Raw genomic sequence first — 25,330 nt, 5'->3', positions numbered from 1 at the left:
CCGCAAGCCATTTGCCTGAGTGGCAGGGGAACCGGAAGTGGGGGCGCTGCAGCGGGTGCTGAGGCCGGAGGAGGGACGCGCCGGAGCGGGGCCGCCGGGACTGAGCGAGCGACAGACGCGCGACCCGCCGACGCCGCAGCCGCTTGGGGCCCGCACGGACCCTGTGCCTGAGTGAGTGCATTCCGGGGCTCGGCTTAGAGGTGGGGGTTGGAAGAGGCTGCTACTTGTTATTGTGAGAGGCCCGCGACCTCCCCTCCCCCACCCTGCCGGCCCCTCCCCCGCGCCACCCCTCCCCCCCCGAGCCTTGGGGTGGCTCCCGCGCTCGCCCCTTCTCGGCTGGCCCGGCGTGGGTTCCCTGGCCGCCCGCTCTGCCCCCCGCACCTCCAGGCCGCTCGCCGCCTCCCTCGGAGCCTTTCCCCAGTACCCCACCCCCAAACCTGCTGCCTCCACGGCCGCCCAGCCGCCCCGCCTCTTCCCGCGGCCGAGCACCGTGGCGGGGCGCGCCGCCCGGCCCGATCCGGCCCTGCCCGTCCCCCGGAGCAGGCCGCCCTGCATCCCCCGCTACCCCGGCCCGGGGCTCGCCGCCTCCAGCCCCATTTCCAGCCACGCTTCTGCCTCGGGTCTCGGCTGTTGCCTTTCCCTCCTTCCCGAGGTTGAACCTCTGACCCTTTTCTCCCCTTTCCTCTGTCTGGGAGGCCGTTAGCGCGGGGTCAGACCCGTTACTGTTTTTTTGACGGAGCACTTTTTCCCACCCGTCAGAAACTTCTCCGTTACCTCCTCTAGTATATTTAAAAATCCATAGGCTGTCACGACTTAGAAGGGCTTATTTCTTAGAGGGCTGTCTAGTCCAGCACCTCATTTTAGAGATGAGGCCCAGCGAGGCTGGTGATTTGCCCAAGGTCAACCAACTAGTTAAACCTACCAATGGACAGGTTTTCTTAGGTGCTTTTTACCTGGTCCATGTCCATGTACCAGATCAGGATCTTCTGGCCTTCAGGTTTGTGATGTACCCGTTGCACGGTGACTCACTATTCTTTCCATACCTCCCAGGCCAGCGTTGCTTTTCATAGTGTGTATACAAACCTTAAGAAAACCAAACACATGAAGCTTTGGCCTCTTTTTAGAGCTTACCCATGGAGAAAGGGAAGACCACCTGGACCCACCCTAAGGCCTCATTTTGTACAGCTTTAAACGGGGGGGGTCATGTTGGGGGAGTGGTAAAGGTATGGAGAAAACACGGGGTATTGCCCCCTTGAGCATCTGAATACGCCTTTGCCTTGGATATGCCTTGTGTCTTTGGATTCTTCTCCTGGGCACATTGTTCTGATATAAAGGTTGCCTCCTTGTGCGGGAGCAGGGGAGGAGTATGAAATCACTGTGCTTTAATGCGTTGGCTTGGGCATTTGTTAATAAATTCTGAATGTGCTGGAACCCCGGGACCCATCCACCAGCCCACTGAGGCAGGGTACTAGGGATGAGGCCTGCCTTGGCCTTTAGAATAACCCTGCCAACTCCATCTGAAACAAAATGAAGGGTCTGAGGTCAGAGTGGAAACATTCTGAATCTTTTAATTCTTAGTGCAACTTTCCCCCTCCATCTGTTTCCTGGTTAAACTAAAGAAACATCCAGCTCAGCTTGAGTATTTATAATTCTTTGTTGTTGGAAATGGTTTTTGATTAGACACACACTACACCACGCTGGTATAAGCATTTGGAAATTCTGGTGTTAAGACTGTCATAGTCGGAGTTAAGTAGAGAAGACAGAAAATGCAGGAAAATTGGGAAATGCTGTGCAAGTCACTTACTCCTCATCTTCCCAGAGAACTCATTTTAGTGGACAGTTAAAGCTTCCCTGGAAGAGTATGTCTCCTGATAAATTAATTTCTTCGGACCTTTATTTCCATTCTGTTGGGTTTTTCTAACTGAACATGCTGTTTGTGACCTCAGAAGTTAATGACTTGCTGCACAGAGGCGATTATTATGAATCAGGGAGGTGAGATGGGAGTCAAATCCCTCTCTGTTGCTACTTTTTCTGTTGTTACTAATTACAGCATTCTGAATACTTCTGTGCCACGATATTGCTCTCTTCGTGAGGCAGGAAACCCCAAATCACTCAGATTTTTGTGACCCACCACAGGCTGTTCTCTGGATGGCTCCTGATTGATTATTCATTTTTATTATAAACAGTACACAGTTTTTTTTATCTAACTCCCGAATTATTTGAATCCCCTAAATGCATAGTCCCCAGCTTGGTTCTTCTTTTTTTCTTTTCTTTTCTTTCTTTCTTTTTTTTTTTTAAATCCTTTGGCCTCACCGCATGGCATGTGGGATCTTAGTTCCCTGACCAGGGATTGAACCCACGCCCCCTGTGCGGAGTCTTAACCACTGGATTGTCAGAGAAGTCCCCCTAGTTTGGTTCTTAAAGAGGAGATTACGTGGGTTTGCCCCTCAGTTGTTGTTTTTTTTTTTAACCGCTGTTTAAAAATGTTACCAAGCCATAGGCACAGGTAAAACTGAAAGCTACCTTGTATTGTAAGATTTTGATTTGGCAAAATAATCCAAAATCCAAGTGTCTGAAGGCACAAAGAAACAAATTTTGCTCAGAGGAGGAAGGAGGATGACCTTGTATTCATAGTTAAAGAAGAAAAAGACTAGCTAATTGGGAATATTGTGCTAAATTCTCTCAGTTTTACCTCCCTAGTAACTTGAGATAAGTGACATTTTGTTCCTCAGTTTCTCTGTCCCTACAGCTTTTTCATTTTGCTCATGACAAAATTTAGGACTGAGATGAAAGTGTTTTGCTCAGGGTATCAGAATGCCATTAAATTTGGGTTGTAGTAATAGGATATATAAGTGAATTGACTTAGTAAATTAGAATTTATCATTGTTTCATACAGTCTTTTCTATATAGAGCCTAATGCCCTTTGCTCAAGAGTAATAGGTTTTGGAGGGTAGTATATCACCCTGAGTTCAAATCCCAGCTCTCCCTATCATGGAGCAGTTTCCTTAAATCTCCCTGAGCTTCAGTTTTATTTAAATAACAAAGCTCCTAGCACAGTGTCTTGTAAATAGTAAGTTCTTAATAAATCTTTATTGCAGTTATTATTTTTTGATCAGTTGTTTACCTGTTGGAGAAACTCTAAAAATCCATGTCTGTAAATTGAATCATAGATCTAAAGAGATCTTACAGTTTATATAGACCACTGGTCTTGAAAGTAGAGTATGTGTGCTGCCCTGGGATGCATAAGGAGATCCATAGGCATATAGGAAAATATTTAGAACCTCTTTTTACATTCATTCTTTTTTACATAAAAAAGGAAAAAATTACGAATATTTAATATACAGGTTAACAGCAATTCACATCTAATTTATAAATATACATATATTGAGCAACATTTCAAAAAGATTCTAAAACATTAAAAAATGTTTGAATCCCGCTAATCTGGGCCAGTCTTTATTCATATGCTTTAGTTCACTTTATGCTTTACTAGTAGGTGTTCACCTAGTCTCTGCGGCCCCTTGGGAGGAATCTGCCTTGAGAGGCAGGTCATGTCATTTGCAGTTCTGTTTGTTAGAAATTTGTTTCACTGTACATTGTATCTACTGGCCTTGTCTTCCTATTTGGGGACATGCAGAATAAGCCTAAAGTCCCTTCCTAGTAATCTTCAAATACTTTGACAGCTATTTGTCCCATGATTTCCTCTTCCTCAACCAGTTTTTCTGCAGATTATAAGCATACCTGTTTCTTTCAACGATTTCTGATATGACAGGTTTTCTAATTTCTCACCATCTTGGCTCCTTTCCTTGAAACACCCTCTGGTTTGTCAAAATTCTTAAGTTTTTCAACAAAATCTGAACATGGTGTTCCAAGAACTGAAATGTAGTTGGAGTGCCTGCATTGTGTCTTTAAGTGGTGAGGGATGAATTTGGATACATTTTATTGTGGCGGCACCTCATAATGTACGGTTTTGTCATCCTTGTTCTTTTAACAATCCCCAGGAAAAATGGTTTCAATTACATAATCACACAGTGAGAGGAGGGCAGATTATTTTTCTCCTTTTTAGTAGTGATCACTCAGTTAACCCTGTGGCAGTTAACTTTTGCCTCAAAAATACCTAACATGTTAAGAGTTTCTCCAGGTGGGAAAATAAATGAGAAATAGTTGGGTTTTTAAAATCTGTTTTAAAAGTTAGGAAATAGACTTTTTCAATTAGTGAGTGGAAAATGGAGCTGTTTTGTTGCTGTATTTCTTTACATTATATATCTAATTTTGAAATCCAGAAAATGGGAAAAGTTGCTCCTTGTTGGTCTTAAGGACAATAGAGCTTTTTGATCAGTGGGGAAGAAAGTTACTTACTAAAATTAAAATGATTATTAAGTGCCATATCAGATTTAATCTGAATAGCCAGACTTGAATCAAGCATTGAACGTAGACCCCAAGAAACTTTTATATGGAAGATTTAGAATGTTTTATTGGCTAAAAACAAGAAGTTTCTGTGTGGCTATTTGTTTTAACCCTGTAATCCTTTTTTTTTTCTTTTATGTATCTTCTGATTTTTCCACACTTTGCTTAGACAGTGAAACTCCAAACAGATATCATAGTCTGATTGGAACTATATAGGTTCATCTTGCAGTTCTTCCCGATTCCTGCATTTTACATTGATGTTTTTAGCTCCGTGTGGTATGTCATAAGTCTTTTGGGTGAAATGGTTAGATATAGGTCCCCTTTAGGGAGTCAGCGTGAACTGGTTTGTGATCAGTGGGCCAGATGTGACGTAATTGGGGTCAGACAAACCTCATTTCAGTCACTGAACAAAGTACCTAAATTATCTGATCCTCGTTTTCTTCATTTTGCAGTACTTTTGTGAGGATCGGAGGTGGTATGTATAAAGCATAGAGTAGATAGTCCTTCATAGGTAGTTATTATTTTCTGATAGTTGCAAATTTTAGTAATCTAAAGAAATAATACACAGGTTGTGAATGATATTTTACATCTTTAGTCAGATATAGGCTTAACCCTGAGCCCAATTTTTTTTAGACCTAGTGTCATTTGGAACTGATCGAATTTATTTACATAATTAGTGTTAAAATTGTTTGCTTCTGTAATTTATTTTTCATGAAGGTTTGCTTTCATGTTTAGGGTTTGTTACTTTTTGATCCTCAAAAACTACTACCTTGGTAATCCAGGGTGTTTTGTTTACTCAGTGAATACTTATTAAAAGGCTATAACTCAGTCCTCTTTCTGAGAAAGTTTAGTTGTATTTGAGGATGGCAAAGGAAAGAAATAGAGAGTACGGCCTTTTTTTCTATAAGCCACAAAACCCCAGCTTTTTCTTTTTCATCATCCTTTGCATTTTCCAAGTAATCTCTTGAGCCTAATGTCTCTAGTATGTATTCTCCAGAGTTGGTTGAAAACAGTCTGGTTTCTTACTTGTCTTTCTAGAAGATTAGCATTTCTAATTTTCCTGAATTTCACTTATTCCTTCTTCTCCACTATCAGATGCCATATTTAGGTTCGTCGTTAATCAAATTTTTTTTAGTGGATACCTGTCAAAAATAGAAATACCTAGTAAACATTTGTAAAAAACCAATGCCAGGGACTTCCCTGGTGGGCTAGCGGTTATTAACACTCTGCTGCGCTCCCACTGCCGGGGACATGGGTTTGATCCCTGGTCATGGAACTCGATCCAGCATGCTGCGGGGCACTGCCAAAAAAATTAAAAATTAAAAATAATAATAAATAATAAAAATGAAAAAACCACTGCCAAAGCCCATGACTAGTTTTGTCATCATCTGTAATACAGGTATTTGTGTGATGTTTAGTGATCACTGGATTCTAATCGGTGCTGTACTAATTCTTAAGTGTGTAACTCTAGCAGCCTAAAAGGCTCTAATGTAGATGTCATTGAACTTGAAGGGTTTAATTCCTTGTCATTTGGTTCTTACAGTAACATGTATTTATGAAAAATTAATATAGGTGTAAGGTATATACTGATGTAATGCATTGTTCCTGAATGATATTCAAACCTGTCTGGAAGTTTAGTAGTGCTAGATATTTATGGGACTTAGGCAGTCATGTCCTGGACCTCGTCTCTGCTGAAAATAAACTCCAGTTGCATCGTTTCTAGGCAAAACCCAATGAAATTTATTTAATTCTTATTCTTATTTAAAACCTGACATGTAATATTTAAGTAAGTGGTAACAAAGAAACATTCCTGTCAGTGAACAAAACATAACATAGACATTTTTTTCCTCAGGTGTAGAATGAGCCAAGGAGACTCAAACCCAGCAGCCATTCCACATGCAGCGGAAGATATTCAAGGAGATGACAGATGGATGTCTCAGGTAAAAGGAGGTGCACATGCGTTATTCACATAGATGAGTCTCTTCAATTTTTAGAGTCTTTTAACCAGAGCTACAATGGGGTGTTTTTAATGGTCAACAAGAATTGATTACTGTAAATAAAAATCTAATGTTAGAGATGTCATTCCTAATCACCATGTGATGTTGGAACTGAGGAATATTTTGAGAGCATGGGCATTGCGTACTGTTAATTTTAATAGATGACAGTGTCTCTACAGTATTCTTTCTTTAAGCTTTTTTAAATTTTGAAGTAATTTCAAAATTATACAAATATTACAAACACTTTAGAAGGAACTTCCTATATCCTTCATCTAGACTTGCACCTTGTTAACATTTTGCCACATCTGCCTAATCATTCTGTCTGTATCTGTACCATTTACCAACTTACAGTTTTTTCTGAATCATTTGAAAGTATGTTGCAGTCATCACAATGCCCCTTTACCCCTAAATATTTGAGTGTGTTTTTTGAAAACAAGAACTTTTTCTTACATAACTACAATACAGTTATTAAAATCAGGAAATTTAACACTGACATTATACTGTTACCTAATCCAAAAACCATATTCAGATTTCTGTAGTTGTCCCAGTAGTGTTGTTTATATCAATTTTCTTCCCAGTCTAGGATCACACATTGCATTTGGTTGTCGTTTCTCTTCATTCTCCTTTAATCAGAAACATTTCTTAGCCTTTGTTTTTCATGACCTTGACCATTTGGAATAGTATAGGCCATTTATTTTGTGAAATGTCCCTCTCTTTTCTCATAATCAAGATTCACATTATACATTTTTGGCAGGAGTATCAGGGAAGTGATGTCTTCAGTGCATCACATAGAAAGCATGTGATGTTGATTTGTCTCATTGATGATAGTAGCTTTGATCACTTGGTTAAGATGGTGTTGGCCTAAACCAATTCTATTTCGTTATAATATGGTCTCACAGGTTCTTATTTTAGTCAAGTGGGTTATAATCCACTGTAATTTTTTTTTTTTTTTTTTTTTTAAATCCACTGTAATTTTGAAACTCATTGTCCAAGGTTTAGCAAGTGGGAATCCCTTCAGGCTCTGGCCCCTTTGCCCTCTCAGTATGTCCCATTGTTTTTTTTTAACACTTTTTTTTTTCAGTATTTGTAGCTTGCTTTTAATAAGTGTTGTCACTTAACAATAACTATATTTAACCTTTATCTGTTTCCAACCGTATTACCTTTTTTTTAAAATACAGATTACTTTATTAATTTTACTTTTTTTTTCTTTTTAAAGCAACACAAGTGGACTTTTTTTTTTTTTTTAAGGGAACGCTATTTATTTATTTATTTATTTATTTTGGCTGTGTTGGGTCTTCGTTTCTGTGTGAGGGCTTTCTCTAGTTGCGATGAGCGGAGGCCACTCTTCATTGTGGTGTGCGGGCCTCTCACTGTCGTGGCCTCTCTTGTTGGGGAGCACAAGCTCCAGACGCGCAGGCTCAGTAGTTGTGGCTCACAGGCCTAGTTGCTCCGCGGCATGTGGGATCTTCCCAGACCAGGGCTCGAACCTGTTGTCCCCTGCATTGGCAGGCAGATTCTCAACCGCTGCGCCACCAGGGAAGCCCCGTATTACCTTTTGAACTAACAAGTTCTATATGATTTTAAGTCCCCAGAGTTTCCTGTTTTAGTATTTAGTGATTCTCTTTATACTCTTCATAGTTGTATTCTCTTTCTGTTTTGGTCGTCTCAGACTTAAAAATCAGTCTTTCAACTAGCTTATTTATTTATTTATTTATTTATTTAATTTATTTATTTAATTTATTTTATTTATTTATTTATTTATTTATTTATTTATTTATTTATTTATTTATGGCTGTGCTGGGTCTTCGTTTCTGTGCGAGGGCTTTCTCTAGTTGTGGCAAGCGGGGGCCACTCATCATCGCGGTGTGTGGGCCTCTCACTATCGCGGCCTCTCTTGTTGCGGAGCACAGGCTCCAGACGCGCAGGCTCAGTAATTGTGGCTCACGGGCCTAGTCGCTCCGCGGTATGTGGGATCTTCCCGGACCAGGGCTCGAACCCGTGTCCCCTGCATTGGCAGGCAGATTCTCAACCACTGCGCCACCAGGGAAGCCCCTAACTAGCTTATTTTGAGTGGTAGTTTTTTGTTTTTTGGATTTTTTAAAATTTTTTAATTTATTTATTTATGGCTGTGTTGGGTCTTCGTTTCTGTGCGAGGGCTTTCTCTAGTTGTGGCAAGCGGGGGCCACTCATCATCGCGGTGTGTGGGCCTCTCACTATCGCGGCCTCTCTTGTTGCGGAGGACAGGCTCCAGACGCGCAGGCTCAGTAATTGTGGCTCACGGGCCTAGTTGCTCCGCGGCATGTGGGATCTTCCCAGACCAGGGCTCAAACCCGTGTCGCCTGCATTGGCAGGCAGATTCTCAACCACTGCGCCACCAGGGAAGCCCTGAGTGGTAGTTTTTTATTTTGACTGCTCTGCTATGGATCAATTACGTGATTATTCTTTCTTAATCTTCCTCACTTGTTTATATCTTTAAAAAAGTATTATGAAATATTTTGAGCATCTGTGTATTTGCTACTCACCCTAAAAAAATAAAACATTGCTAAAAGAATTGCTGTTCCCTGTATACCCTTCATTGATCACATTTCTTTCTCTTTCCTACCTCCCCACCCCCAAGCCAGTAATTTCATGTATTTACATACTACATATATAATCTCTTAACAATATAGTTAGTATTTTTGCACTTTTTTTTATTAATTAATTAATTTATTTATATTTGGCTGTGTTGGGTCTTCATTGCTGCATGCGGGCTTTCTCTAGTTGCGGTGAGCGGGGGCTAATCTTCGTTGCGGTGTGCAGGCTTCTTCTCATTGTGGTGGCTTCTCGTTGCGGAGCGTGGGCTCTAGGCGCGCAGGCTTCAGTAGTTGTGGCACACAGGCTCAGTAGGTGTGGCTTGCGGGCTCTGGAGCGCAGGCTCAGTAGTTGTGGCACACGGGCTTAGTTGCTCTGTGGCATGTGGGGTCTTCCCAGACCAGGGCTCGAACCCGTGTCCCCTGCATTGGCAGGTGGATCCTTAACCACTGTGCCACCAAGGAAGTCCCTTTTTGCACGTTTTTAAACTGTAAATAGTATCTTTCTGAATGTATTTTTTTCTGCAGTAATCATACATATTAAAAATATAGCTGTAGTTTATTCATTTTTTTCTCTTCAAGTAGTATTCAATTATTTTATATGAAAATACCACAGTGGGTTGTCTGTTATCTCATTGATGTGCATTTAGGTCATTTATAAGTTTACTAAAAGTAGTAACTAAGACTAGATGCCTTTGTTGTTTCTGGCGTAAATTAGAAAACTTTAAATGATTAGCACTGACTGGGAAAAAATTAGTCAAATGGAAGAAAAACAGACATGAATATTTAAATTTTTTTGAAAACTTGTATAATATGGAAGGACTAACTTATATTAAAATATATTATATACCTAGATCTTGGTTTTTAAATACAGTTCTCCAATGAAAGGAATCCGGGCTCCTTGGAGAAATGATTGATTCTATAGCTGGAGCAAAGAAAATAAAAATATGGGCCTGTAGCATCTTGTAGTGCAAGAAATCAAGAAACTACTCAAAAAAGAAAAGGAAAAAAAAAGATGGATGGCAGGCATATCACTGAAGTGATGGGTCCCCAGTACATCACATAGAATACATGCGGTATTGGTTTGTCTCATTGACGATACTAACTTTGACCACCTGAAAGACCTGAAAGAGCCCCCAGAGTGCAACGTTGAACATTTTGAGCAGTGTAACAAATGATGGTATTACTGGTTTATAACTGAAAGAATAAAATAAGTGTTCATTAATCCATTCTGCTATAAATAAATGAGTGGATGAATAAATAAATAGGGGAGAAGGGCTAAATCTTCATTACAGAATAATTTTAATTAATAAATGTAGAAGTAAAGAGGGAAAAGAAAATCCTGGATAGAACACTGCAGTAATAATTACTGTAGGCAAGATCCATTGATGAATACTAACATTAGTGGACACAACTTTAAGGAGAAACGGTATATTTGCCTAGCCTTAGAGTATCTCCCTGTAAATTACTTTGGTGGTTCTAACATACGCCCACATATTTTTTGATACCCCTCCCTCTAGGAGTTGGAGCTGAATTTAGTGTCTTGCTTCTAACATATAGAGTATGGAAGGGAAAATAATAACTTGATAGTGGAGAAAACTGGCAAACACCACCTTACCCAAATGATCAATATTAACATCACCAGTAATAAGTCATGTTCCCTGATATGATACAACAAGGGCACATCACCTCTGTGGTAGTCTTCCCCAAAAATCCATAACCTCACCCTATTCATGGGAAAACATCAGACAGACCCAAATTGAGGGACTGTCTACAGAACACCTTACCGCAACTAAATGTGTCAGGTCATGAAAGACAAGGAAAGACCAAGAGACTGTCCCATATTGGAAGAGTTAAAGGAGATGTATAGATTAAATGCAATGTGATATCCTGATTGATTCAGGAAATGGACGTTAGTGGAAAAATTAGTGAGATCTGAATAAACTTTATTTTAGTTGATAGTATTCCCTAATGTTAATTTCTTAGGTTTGACAAATGTACCATGCTTATATAAGATGCTAACATTGAGGGCTTCCCTGGTGGCGCAGTGGTTAAGAATCTGCCTGCCAATGCAGGGGACACAGGTTCGAGCCCTGGTCCAGGAAGATCCCACATGCTGCGGAGCAACTAAGCCAGTGCGCCACAACTGTTCTCTAGAGCCTGCGAGCCACAACTACTGAGCCTGCATGCTACAACTAATGAAGCCTGTGTGCCTAGATCCCGTGCTCCCCAACAAGAGAAGCCACTGCAGTGGGAAGCCCATGCACCACAGTGAAGAGTAGTCCCCGCTCACTGCAACTAGAGAAAGCCCGCGCACAGCAACAAAGACCCAACGCAGCCAAAAATAAATAAATAAATAAAAAGTAAATAAAATTAAAAAAAAAAATCCTTACACCTGAAAGTTCTGTTTTTAAAAAAAAAAATAAAAGATGCTAACATTGAAAGAAGCTGAGTTAGGGATATATGCAAATACTCTACAATCTTTGCAGGTCTTCTGTAGATAAATTATTTAGAAACAAAACATTAAAACAAAAGCAGTCATGATTAAAATAAGTATTGAAGTGATACTCAATACTACTTACGGAGTATTGCTAAAATATCCATCCCTATTCTAGACTTAAGTACCACATATCAAGAAGTACCTGGAACAGATGAACATGTCCACCACCACCACAGGAATGCAGTCAACAAAATCCAGACTATGGGAGAGTCTATAGGTCAGACAGCCATATTCCTTAAAAAAAAAGTTTGGAAGGTGGTCGCAGAGGGAGGGGAAACCTATAGATTAAAAGGGATTTAAGAGACAAATTGTCTGGATCCTGATTTTAAAAAACAAATCATAAAATAAAATTTTGTGACATTGAATTTGAATACTCACTAGTTATTTGTTGATATTAAAGGATTACTATTAATTTTAGAGGGATAGAACTGGTATTGTGGTTATATATATTTTTAATCTTTTAAGAGCTACATGTTGAAATATTTATACATGAAATGCTAAACCCTCAGTTTGCTTCAAAATAATCTAAGAATGGGGTGGGGCAGTAGTTTCTGGAATGTTGAAATCATAGTGACCGTAAATTAGATGATTGCTGTATCTGGTGATGGATACACAGAGATCCATTGTGTTATTCTCTCTGCTTTCCTGTACGCTTGATATTTTCCATAATCGTAAGTTTTTTTTAAGGGTGATATTAAAAGACTTGACTGTAGGCAAATTTAATAACAATTCGTATCAAAACGTTAACCACCTAAAGAAGGCTTAGCAGCAGACTGACAGAAATATTTGCAGTAAATATTACAGATGAAGCATTGATATTTTTTGTTGTATTATCAATAAAAATATCCTCAAATATACTAGATAAGTGTCTCAATGAGCATGACAGGAGCTTTAACTTTTTGTTTCCAAAAAGTACAGATTAAAACAATGGGAAAAGAAAGGAGGGAGAGAAAAATGTTAATAACCCGTGCAGGTGCAAGTATAGTAAAATGAGTTCTGATACATTGCTGGTGTCAGAATAGATATAGCCAGTAGCCATTTTGTTAGTAATTTGGAAGTATTTCCAAGATCCATGAAAGTGTTAATCCCCTTTGCCCTAAAAATTCCCAACCTGTAAAAGAAAATGTGTGTGTGTGTGTGTGTGTGTGTGTGTAAGTTTCTTCATCTCAGTCAATAGGAGGCTTCTGGCAAATCTGTCATTAGGATAAAGAGCTAAAAAAAATGAATGTGCCACTGGATGCATCCAGTAGGATATTAAGTGGTGTTAAAAATTATGGTTATAGGGAATTCCCTGGCGGTCCGGTGGTTAAGACTCCATGCTCTCACTGCCGAGGGCCCGGGTTCAGTCCCGGTTGGGGAACTCAGATCCTGCAAGCTGTGTGGCGCTGCCAAATAAATAAATAAATGAAGATTTAAAAAAAAAATTACACGATAGGGGCTTCCCTGGTGGTGCAGTGGTTGAGAATCTGTCTGCCAGTGCAGGGGACACGGGTTCGAGCCCTGGTCTGGGAGGATCCCACATGCCGCGGAGCAGCTGGGCCCGTGAGCCACAACTACTGAGCCTGCGCGTCTGGAGCCTGTGCTCTGCAACAAGAGAGGCCGCGACAGTGAGAGGCCCACGCACTGCAATGAAGAGTGGCCCCCGCTTGCCACAACTAGAGAAAGCCCTCACACAGAAACGAAGACCCAACACAGCCAAAAATAAAATAAATAAATAAAATTAAAAAAAAAAAAACTGCTAAAACAAAAAAATTACATGATAAACTTTTTTTTAAAAATTATAGTTATGAAAATCATGTAGCTACATAGAAAAATATTTCTAATGTTAATGCAGTTATAATGGCTGTTCTTTATTGAGTACCTACTGGGTGGCAGCCAGAAGCTGGGCCCCTTTTATAGAACTCTCATCTTCACAACTCTAAAACAGAGTTGCCAGCAGATGTGTAAAACAAAACTCGGGGTTATGTACTTGCTTAAGGTCACTGCACTAGAAAGTAGATAAGCTAGACTTCGAACATAGGTTTTTCTGTCCCCAAAGCTATTGTGCCTTAAGGAGATATACATACGTTTCAACTGTGTTGCAGGGGGATGTGAAAAAATAATGAGAAAAAAATACCCTAAAATGTTAATAGGTACTGGGTTAAAATGGTAGGATTATAGATGTTTTGCTTTGATCTTTTCTGTTTTTCCAAGCTCATTGCAACTACTTTTATACTTAAAAAGAAAATTTAGAGCACTTAAACCTTTAGAACAGCAGAGCTTAAATTCCATGACATTCTTTTTTTGTTGTTGTTAGTTTCTGCTTTATAACAAAGTGAATCAGTTATACATATACATATGTTCCCATATCTCTTCCCTCTTGCATCTCCCTCCCTCCCACCCTCCCTATCCCACCCCTCTAGGTGGTCACAAACCACCTAGCTGATCTCCCTGTGCTATGCGGCTGCTTCCCACTAGCTACCTATTTTACATTTGGTAGTGTATATATGTCCATGACACTCTCTCACCCTGTCACATCTCACCCCTCCCCCTCCCCGTATCCTCAAGTCCATTCTCTAGTAGGTCCATGACATTCTTTAAACATAAGCTGTTTTGTTGGTATTGAGAGGTAGTTGGCACTTTAGCATACACAGTAGAGAGACGATGTGATGTGAAAGAGCACCTACTCAATAAAACTAGCTAAAGTTTTATTCTTGCTCATCTTATCCCTTCAGTTTAAAAATACTTATTGAAACAATAGTAATTTTTAAAAATTGTTTACACAAGACATGGACCCAAGAGAAAAGAAAAAGTTATCCCAAATCCTGTCACTGTAAAAGAGATGTCTTAATCAATTGTCAAATTATTTCCAGAAATATTTTTGTATTTTCACTAATAGCAGTGAAATATCTCAGTTTCACCACAGTGTCATCTGCACTTGTATTATCAGCAGAAATACTTAAATAGTAATTCCATCTTAATTAATTCCTAGGGGAAGCATAATTGAATGTAGAGTTTGAGAAAAAGAAACAGTATTCAGACCTTTCCCTAGAACTGGGTTAGAGACCTGCTAAAGCATCATGTTAATTTGTTTCAGGGATGAATATAAAAATTGAAGCTATGTCCTTCAGTTTAGCATCAATGGGTGAAATCTTTTTAAAGGTGTCATATGCCTTAAGAGCAAAGAGAAGCATGCCAGGGCTAGGTCACCCCTGCTTAGAAACTTGAATTAGACTGAAAAAGCCTGAGTCCCAGTTTGCCAACATCTCACATTTAGAGGTTAGCAGACATTTTCAAAGGCCATATTAAAATCATTCAAATGAAGTGCATGCCCTTTGATTGGATCCTAGTTCAAAAAATAGATACATATAATACTTTTGGAACAATTGTGTGAAGATTAAATGTTAGATTTATGGGATTATTGTTTATTTTCTTAGATGTGATAATAGTTCTGTGGTTTTATAGGAGACTGTCCTTATGCTTATGAGATGCATGCGAAATATTTAAAGGTGAAGAATCACAATGTTTGCAGCTTACCCTCAAATGATTCAGCAAACACACACAGATAAAGCAAATGTGGGAAAATGTTATTGTTGAATGTAGATGAGTGTGTACAGGTGTTCATTATATTACGTCAGCTTTAAGTATATCTGAAATTTTCTTTAAAAGAGTTGGAGGAAAAGGTAAGCTTTTAAAAAAACATGAACGCATTTTTCTGTTCTGGTTTTCAGAAGGGCCCAGGAGTTAATAGCAGATTGAGAGGAATCAGCTTTAGGGACAGACCAAATAGAATGTTTAACAACAGAGTAACTGGTTGGACGACTGTTTGTCTAGGCCAAGAAATCTCACAGGGAAAAATGCCAGTTTCTGATTGTTCTTTCTTCTTCACACCAGCACAACAGATTTGTCCTGGACTGCAAAGACAAAGAGCCAGATGTCCTGTTCGTGGGGGACTCCATGGTGCAGTTGATGCAGCAGTATGAGGTAAGGTGCAGGGGTGAGGGTGGTCCATGCTGCTCATATCAACACATTCATTGATAGCAGACTTGCATTCATTCCACTCTAGTTCAGAGTAGAAGGGAAGTCAGACCTACCTGATGGGATTCTTTGTGCCATCAAGCATGATGAGACAAAGGAAAAAATACAACATTATTTATAACTAAGCTCCCTTTTTTGCCTTGGCTTCCAAGAAGCTTCACATTATATTTGTTTATATTTGTCCTAGTCATGATTTTCAATTCTTATTTGTATTTTACTATTTTCTTATTTGTATATGCTCATTGAGGTTTGTCTTAGTCATGATTCTCAGTTCTTATTATTTGTGTTTACCATTTTTATATTTTATATATTTTTGTAGTGAACTGTTTTGAATCTTTTTGAGGTTAGGCATTCTCCCAAGGGAAATTTAAAAGAAAAGATAGCTTTATATCTTTTTGGCTCAAGCACTCTAAATTTTTTCATCTCATGTTTCTACTTCACCCTATTCCTTTAAATGGTTGAATAAAGGGAAAGGAGAGTTTATTGAGTTGGCAGCTTAATTATAAATGTTGGTACCTAAGTGGCATCAGGTTGAGCTGTGACTTAGGTCTTGAGCTGAGATCTAAAGCTGCACTGAAAACTGAGTTACACAATGGCATCTTCAAAGCCCTTTCAGCAGTTGGTAGAATACCACTTGCAGTGTTACATTTGAATACAGAAAAGGGAAACTTATTTCAGATGCCTCACAACACATTGCAATTGAGGGATTTTATTTTCCACTAATTTCAGCTTAAATAAATCAAGTTTTTCTCTTTTCAGATATGGCGAGAGCTTTTTTCCCCACTTCATGCACTGAATTTTGGAATTGGGGGAGATACAACAAGACATGTTTTATGGAGACTAAAGAATGGAGAACTGGAGAATATTAAACCTAAGGTGAAATGAAACTTATTATTATTATTTTTTTTAAAGAATATCCTTAATCTTGAGTCTTTTGCAGATAGTTAAATTGTCAGAAACTGGTAGTAAAAAAAAAAATTGCTTCTTTAAAGCATTATTTCACTGTTGTTCTTTGCTTCGTGCCCCTTTAAGTTAAATGATATTGTTTAAGAACATTCCACATACATGCTTAATTAAGAATCAATGTATTGCTTGCTTGGTTTGTACTTGTAATTGTTATAATTATCTTCTGCTGTAGGAAGAGATTTGATGCTAATAAGGTATGCTATTCTGTTGACCTGAGGCAGTATGAGGGGGAATGTGCTCAGAGGTGGGCCGTGGGAGCAGGGCTATGATTCACTTGAGGAGGTAATTTTGGATCCATTTAAACATATAAACAGGTTGGTAATCAAGGCCTCCAGGTTCTTCTGAAGAAAATTTGAAGCAGATGTGAACAAATGTTCAGCCCGAACATGTACCCAGTGCCTTATAGCATTATCAACATCCTGAGTTGGCACACTGCATATAAATTTTTTCAACCCCAAACAACAAAAAGAAAACAAAGCTGAGCCATTGATAACAGTCGCTGTAGTTGGAAGTATTTTATTTTTGCCTTTCTAACAGAAAAACTCATGCATATTCCTTTCTTTTGTGACAGGTGGAAATTACTTTGGGCTACATAGTAAGATGTATGTCTCTAGGTGATAGCCACCTTGTAAAATTATTTTTTTAAAGAGAAAAACTTTCAAAAACTATATCCAGCCTCCACCCCACTGATTCTTTTCCTTGAGTAGAACTGTGTATTTATACCCACTACACTCCCTTGGGTACTTTTATTTTTATTTTTTCTAGAAGGTACTTTTACTAAGGGAGTCTTATGATGTTGCAAGTATTTTCCCCCATGTTTCTTAGATTTCACTCTCTTTTTTTTTTTCTTTTTTGACTTGCAGTGGTTTTATTTTTATACAGTTGAATTTATTATCTTTTTTGTATAGCTTCTGGATTTTAAGAGATTAGCTTCCAACTCCACATAAAAGAATTTTCTCATCTCTTCCTAGTACAGTTTTCCCACTTAAGTGTTTTTCTGTTTGGAATTTATCCCGATGTATATGAGGCATACATTAATATTTTAAGATGGCTGCCCCGTTGAAGTTACTAATACCATTTGAGAAGTTCATCTTTCCTTCTTTGATTTTTTAAAAAATTTATTTATTTTATTTATTTATTCTTGGCTGTGTTGGGTCTTCGTTGCGGCGGGTGGGCTTTCTCTAGTTGCGGCGAGCGGGGACTACTCTTTATTGCGGTGCACGGGCTTCTCATTGCGGTGGCTTCTCTTGTTGCAGAGCGCAGGCTCTAGGCGTGCGGGCTTCAGTAGTTGTGGCTCGTGGGCTCTAGAGCACAGGCTCAGTAGTCGTGGTGCATGGCCTTAGTTGCTCCGCAGCATGTGGGATCTTCCCAGACCAGGGCTCAAACCCGTGTCCCCCGCATTGGCAGGCGGATTCTCAACCAGTGCGCCACCAGGGAAGCCCCTCCTTCTTTGATTTTTGAAATAAGATTTTCAACTAACTAGTGGACATTCCTGAGTATTCATCTTTTTTCTCTTTTTCTTCCTTCCCTCAATTATAGGTCATTGTTGTCTGGGTAGGAACAAACAACCATGAAAATACAGCAGAGGAAGTAGCAGGTGGAATCGAGGCCATCGTACAACTTATCAACACAAGGCAGCCACAGGCCAAAATCATTGTATTGGTATGTGGTCTTTGGGTGGGTGGAGACCTTGGTATCATTAGGTAAGGTGGGGAGTCTTTTTAGAAATATGGTCACTCATGAATATAGAGAATCTTTAGGTTGGAAGCAGTTTATCATGCTCCTGAGAAGCTGTTCTCTGATATGTCCCATCGTCTTACTGGTCTCATTTCCTAGAACAGCTGTGGGGTCATCTTTTTTCTGCTCATCCTTGTTTAGAAGTGGAAATCCTCTGTGTTGCCTCAGGTTGCCTTAATTTTTTTTTTTTTTCCCTTGACTATCTTCTGATAATTTTTTAAGTTGCATATGAGACTTCTCCTAGTTCCTGAGTCTCTTTATTAGACCTTAGTTTGGATTAGCCTAGATGTGTTGTTTTGTTCCATTGTTAATATGGTAAAGGTGGTGTATTTATCAGAATCTCTGAATTCTTTAAAATATCAGAGATTCCATCAGGAAGAAAATGGGTACTTCATAGTCTTACCACTAACAGGAAATGCTACCCTTTGTAGAATTAAGGCATTGTCTTCATGGTCTCAGGGATAAACAGCTGTCTATTTCAGTGTTAAAGTTTACCTGTAGATATTCTTAACCCAGCTAAAAATGTATGTTTTTGAGAAATCTGACATGTATTCAGTTCTTTAATGAGATATAGTGTTAATAAGGTAGTCATTTATTCAACAAACATGTGAGAATCACGATGTACAAGGCACTATCCTAGGTCCCGAGCATAGAAAAATGAGTAAGACGGTTCCTCTCAAGGAGCTGGTGGACGGACACAGCAATATACACAGAATTATTATACTGTATGCTAAGGGGAGAACAGGGTATATTTTAGACATAAAAATTGACATCTGAGTTTAGTTTTAAAGAATTCATTGGTTTCCAGACAAATAGAGAAATGAGAGAAGAGAAGGTATTACAGAGAAGAATGAGAGAGAGAGAAAGGGAGGGAGGAAGAAAGGAAGGAAATGATCAAAGGCTTATACATGTATGTGTTTGTTGGGTGAGTGAAGGAGGGTGCCAGAAGAGTTTTAGGGTTATCACTGGAATAAAGTTCAAGTCTGGGATAGTTAGAGAGAGGCCACAGCCAGGTCCCATGTTAGGAGTTTGGATATTATCCTATAACAGGGTTTTGGGGAGCCAGGTCTTATTTTTGTATTACATGGTATTTAATTAATTTGTTTATGTATTTATATCCTGCATTATTCCAGAAAAGACTACATTGTGGTTAAGAGTCCATCTCTTAAGTACAGTGGGTGGTACATTGTAGCTGGCTTAGGACATATTTGTTGCATGAATGTTGCTGAATAAATCCTCCATAAATATTCTTTGTTTCAACGAGACTTTTGAATTTGATATATAGTGGTGTTATCTACAATACTAAAACATTGGAAATAACCTAAATAATCAACCCCATGGGGGAATGATTACAGAAGTCATTGAATATAATAGCACTAATCATATGACAATTAGGAGGACTGTGTGAAAACAGAATTTATGATGTATTTAAGTGAACAGTCCGAATACTAAACGGTGTGTATATTATATTTAGAATTGCTTGAAAGTAAATATGCAAATTGGAAAAGGAAATAAAATTAAAATAGTTGTTACATGGTAAAGGAATTAGGAGTGTAATTTTTTTGTCTTCTTTAAAATAATATTTTAACAATTATCAGTTATTATAGAGAAAAAATCACATGGCATACCCTTGATACTCATTTATTAAGGAAAATGTTATGCAAGTACATAAGCTATTTTTCTTATCCTTGCTTGACAATCCCAATAGGTATGGCGCCCTGCTCTTGAGGCTTAATCCTTTTTTATGGCTTTAATTACTATGGTATTCTTTGAAAGTCAGAATAACATATGTATTTATTGGTCACTGGCCATCCTTCCTGGTTGCTCATTATATCTCAACCAAGCTTTGATGTGCCAGCGCTGAGGGCTGCTTTTCTTTGTTAACTATTAGATGCAGAGCCTTATACTTTTAACAGTTATATAAACTAGGGTTTAGGATTGACCTTGTCTTCACTTGACAAGGATGAAAGGAGATGGATTGGGGTAGCATATTCATAATTCTCTATAGTTCTCTTTGGAACTTTACAGTCACACAGTAAGTTAATAATCGAGGTCCAACGTTTTGCTGAAAAAATTTAAAGCAGACATGAATAAGCGCTTACTTTGGGCATAAAAATTTTTTTGATTTTTTTAGTAGAACGCCTACAGAAAACCCGTTTTTATGAAATAAGACCTCTTATCATACCCTGTAGGAGAAACAGGTGACAACATTTTTGCCTAAATAACGATAACTTGCTGTGTGGCATCATTAGCTATAAACCAACTAAAAGGTTGGGGATTTCTAACAATTTTATAATTGGATCAGTTATCTGTATAAAGGCGATTTCTAGTTTGAGATGATAAAACCTTGCACTTGCCATATAAGAGCTGGCTTTTATTTACTATAGTAGAAGGACAGACATCTGATTTATCTGAAAATTATATTAGATCATTAACAAATAAGTTAAAAATGAATTTAGAACACATCTCTGTTTTATACTAGCAGATATTATGTGGCTCTGATTCAACAAGACAGCGTTTGTTCCAACTCCATTTCTCGTGTGTTCTAGTGTAGGTTCCATGTGGTATTAATGAATAGATGTGTATTTGAGCTAGATTATTCTAGCTATGTGGTGGACTATATGGAGGATAAATTGAAGGGGTAATACCACTGGAGGTAGGAAGAGCAGTCAGGAGATTTTACTTTAATTGAGGTGAATATTGATAAGTTCCCTAGCCATAGCAGTGTCTATAGTCAGAAAAAAGAATGGATTGGAAAAATACTTAGGATGTAAAAGCTGAGTGATTTAATGATGAATAGATAAGGTACATGGGATGAGAGACTCAGGGATGTTGGAATGATCAGTTGACACAGAGAATGTAGAAGGAACATAGTCTGTGGGGGAGATGATGAATGGGTTTTTGGACATTTTAAGTTGGGTGTGCCTCAGGAGCATTCAAGTTTGGTTCTATACCTGGACGTTCAGTACACAGTTCTGAAGCTCCAGGAAGAGATCTGGGCTAAAGTGTGTAGGGTGGAGAGAGTACTGGGCCAAGGACAAAACCCTGAAGAATACCAGCAGTTAAGGGACAGGAGGAGGAGGAGGAACTCAGGAAGAAACCTAGGAGGAATAGTCAGAGAACTTTCATTAAGACCGGTCTAGTCCGGTGTTTCAGAAATCAAAGGTATAACAAGTGCCAAGTAGAGAGTTCCAGGGATATTTGAAATCACAAGTAAGTAGGAAAAAACAGTGAGTCTTCTCATCTTATATTCTTCTCTGCTCTTCCCCAGGGTTTGTTACCTCGAGGTGAGAAGCCCAACCCTTTAAGGCAAAAGAATGCCAAGGTGAACCAGCTCCTCAAGGTTTCCCTGCCGAAACTTGCCAATGTTCAGCTCCTGGATACAGATGGGGGCTTCGTGCACTCGGACGGTGCCATCTCCTGCCACGACATGTTTGATTTTCTGCATCTCACAGGAGGGGGCTACGCAAAGATCTGCAAACCCCTCCATGAACTGATCATGCAATTGTTGGAGGAAACACCTGAGGAAAAACAAACCACCATTGCCTGACTGGCTCCCATCAGTGTTAATAGCGTCCCAGCTTCCTCAGATCAGTTATATCACTGGCACTACAGAATCCTTCTCTTTCTTAAGGCACTTTGCATTGTAGAATGTTCCTGGATGTTCATATCTAGTGTTTGAAGGGGAGGAGGGATTTAAACTGGTCCTGTACATAGAAGGTTTGTTTGACACAGGAGAAAAATTAGCCAAGGAAGATGGTTGTTTAAATTCATTGGAAACCAGAAGGGGACTTTTTAGTTGTATGTGTGACACATTCATTGACTTATCACTGTTTTTCCTAGGACAACATCAAGCCTAAGTACTGAACAAAATGAAGATTCTTTCCTTGGCCTTTCTTTCTATGGATTATGTCATATATAATAATAATTAGAATAACACCTTCTTGACTTTAAAAAAGATGTTTTTCCAGTTTTTAAAGTTCATAATTTAGCCTTTTGTTTTTTATTTTGCTTTACTCATACGTATTCTCAATGTTATAGCAACATATAACATCAGATTGAACGTGCTTGTCATTCAGATATGGGAGATGCTATGGTTACAGGTGAATTTGTTCCACTCTGTTAATCTTTCCCATGCTTAGCAGTGAAAAATAGGTTTTGCCCCATTTGGGGGACTCAGTGGAGGGTATTATTTTTATGCTGCTGAATATCATGTCTGTAATAGACCCATGCATGCAGCCTTTCCTCTATTCCCCCTCATCCCCTCTTTTTTTTGGTGGGAGGGGTCCTTGTTAACATTACAAGCTTTTAACACGTTTTTGACCTAGGAGCTCTGTTGCTGGAAGTATAAATCCCCAGCCAGTTACTCTCATGATGATATTACTGATGTGTAATTCATTCTTGTGTGGTGGTCTGTGCTATAGAGTCTGTGTAGTGCTATCCATATTCAGAGTTGTAGTTTGTTTTGTTTTGTTTTTCCCTTAAAACCTGTTACAGTTTTCCTTCTTTTGGGGGGGAAAAAAAATCAGAACTCTGTTTCCCACTCCATAAGCCCTGACTTTATTTCAAGTTTTGTAGTATTTTAAGGTGTATATTTTATTTTATTTTTATTGGCTTAGTTTTTAAATTATTATTAGTCCAGAAAAATTTGGCCTCGTCTCATGGGGAAATGGTGAAACTGCTCTTCCGAATAGACATTCTGCTTGATCCCACTGTTTTAGTAAAAGAGAACTAGTAAAAAAGAACTTCGTTTAACCTTCAGGATTTCTCCTTAATACATCTTCATCTGAGAATTTCTTTCAAGAGAGCTCTTTATAATCTTAATGGTTTGTTGAGCTACAAGACCTGCTATTTAAAAAATAATAGGACAACAGGTGGTTTATTGTTTAATATACCTATGGAACATGTACAAACTGGATTTACAAACAAATACTTTAAACTGGACCAGGTGGATATTGAAGTAACCCATCAAAATGTGCTCTGCAGTGATTCTGCTTAACGTTCAAGTTCAGTAACTAAGGCGTATGTTTCTTACTCTGCTTGCAAGGTTCAAGTTCAGTAACTAAGGCATATGTTTCTTACTCTGCTTGCAAGGCACATGGCATTGCTTTTGTGTGCTGGAGGGGGATTTGTGGTTTGTGCTAAGAGCAGCTTCTGACTGAAAGGGATGGAACTTGGGCTGATTTTTTTTTTTTTTTTTTTTTTTTCTCTCGTCGAGGCTTTTTCTGGGAATTTTGTTTTTCGGTTTTTTTTTTTTTTTTTTTTTTTTTAATTTTTATTTATTTATTTACTTATTTTTGGCTGTGTTGGGTCTTCGTTTCTGTGCGAGGGCCTTCCCTAGTTGCGGCAAGCGGGGGCCACTCCTCATCGCGGTGCGCGGGCCTCTCACCGTTGCGGTCTCTCCCCTTGCGGAGCACAGGCTCCAGACGCGCAGGCTCAGCAGTTGTGGCTCACGGGCCCAGTCGCTCCGCGGCACGTGGGATCCTCCCAGACCAGGGCTCGAACCCGTGTCACCTGCATTGGCAGGCAGACTCTCAACCACTGCGCCACCAGGGAAGCCCCTGTTTTTCGGTTTTTTTGTCTTTAAAAAAAACAAAAACAAAAACTTTCCTGAATGTATCATGTCTTCATTAACAACTGAAAATATACGTGGTGTTTACTAAACTTGTTTACTATATTAAATTTTCCTTTTTATTTTTAGTAGCCCAGGTTCTTGAGTTTTTCAAGACATTTTTTTTTTTTCTTAGCTGAGGTACAGTTCTAGGGAGGAGATTTAATTAAGCCACAATTTTGTGTGTGAAAAGACAGTTTCCTATCCAGGTCTTTTTCTGTTGTCAGAGGGAAGGAGTATGGTCCAAACAAACCCCATTAGGTTACTCCTGCAGCATGTGCTTTTAGCTTCTCTCTTGACTAAGGATCAAATATCCCTTTGTGAGCTGGCCTTCAGCTCCTTTGCTTCTGTGTATAAACCTTGGATGTTAACTACATTTTATATTTACCAGAGCTATTTGAGCAATAGTATTTGAACCACTAGCCTTTTAAATAAAAGTCTGCCCCGTTGCTAATGTGCAGATACTGAGTCCACTTTCATTTCTTGCCAGCTTTCTTTGCACTGCTTTAGGCAAAAAGTGTTCATCTGTTTTTCTTTGATTGACACCCCAGTTTGTTGCAGTGACAGAACTTAATGCTTAATCTTTGGATTTCATATATATATATATATGAGAAGTATATACACACACACACATACATGAAGTTTAATGCACTGTCCAAGTGAAATGTCCTACTTGTGATTAAGGGGCCAACTTTCCAGGCAGCCAGCAGAGGTGTTAATTCTGTTTGTCTCCCAGCAAACTTTCATTCCTTTGCCCACCCATTCCCACTACACTAGATGGCAGCTGGTGATGGCACAATAAAGATTTCTGCAGTCCCGTCTTGAATGTGGCAGGTTGAAGATGTACTGCCAAGGGTGATCTAGGGCATGTTGTTTTGCTGCCCACATATTCTAGACTGCCATGGGCAGTGCTCTGGCTACCACCTTGAGTCTATTTGGACATCTGTCTAAGCCTGAATTTTTTGTGAAAAACCTGAACCCAACAAAACAAATCTTGAGTAGCTCATGCCCTGCTCTTAGGAATTCTGTCGTTGTTTAAAAATAATGTTCAACTTTCTTTATCTTTTTTATTTGTTTAACCTAGTCACTGTTTACAGTTGTATGCTAAAGCCTGAAATATTGTCTGTGCTGTGGTATATGAGCATTGCCAATTTTATATTTATTGCAGCGAAGAAGAAACTAAAGATACATGAAAATGAGGAGCCTGGCTGTGCTCCTGAATCTGTGGGGTGCATGTGGGAGAAGTGAGTTGGGATCTCTTGAAAGGAGGCTTTTTGGGGTGGGGTCTCCCAGGCTTCTCCTTGGTGTTCCTGCTTGGGGATCACTGCTGCTAGTTGACTGGACCTCCCCAACGGAAGTTTGTGTTTCCGCTTTGGCAAAGTTTCATTGACTAGTAGAACTCATTCTGTTTTAGTGCATATTTCAATATAAATGTAAACATTTCACTCAAACTTGCTGTCTTTCTGTCTCCTTTATCATAGTTTGAATTCCAATGAAGAGAGAAGGGATGTTTTTTTTCCTACCTTAT

At 39.1% G+C, this 25,330-nt stretch overlaps 1 protein-coding gene across 1 annotated transcript; it reads left to right on the top strand.

Annotated features, from left to right (window-relative positions):
- Positions 1 to 31: 31 nt before the first annotated feature.
- Positions 32 to 25,253, top strand: PAFAH1B2 (platelet activating factor acetylhydrolase 1b catalytic subunit 2). The gene is made up of 6 exons (XM_059930340.1): positions 32 to 171; positions 6,257 to 6,344; positions 15,345 to 15,434; positions 16,248 to 16,364; positions 17,994 to 18,116; positions 21,463 to 25,253. The coding sequence occupies exons 2-6, from the start codon at positions 6,264 to 6,266 to the stop codon at positions 21,739 to 21,741; spliced, it is 690 nt and encodes a 229-aa protein (XP_059786323.1). The 5' UTR covers positions 32 to 171; positions 6,257 to 6,263; the 3' UTR covers positions 21,742 to 25,253.
- The last annotated feature ends 77 nt before the right edge of the window (positions 25,254 to 25,330 follow it).

Source organism: Balaenoptera ricei, chromosome 8 (genome assembly GCF_028023285.1).
Source record: "Balaenoptera ricei isolate mBalRic1 chromosome 8, mBalRic1.hap2, whole genome shotgun sequence".
In the NCBI taxonomy this organism is placed as follows: domain Eukaryota; kingdom Metazoa; phylum Chordata; class Mammalia; order Artiodactyla; family Balaenopteridae; genus Balaenoptera; species Balaenoptera ricei.
The sequence above is the reverse complement of the archived record's forward strand: the minus strand, read 5'-3'. Positions and strand labels throughout refer to the sequence as shown.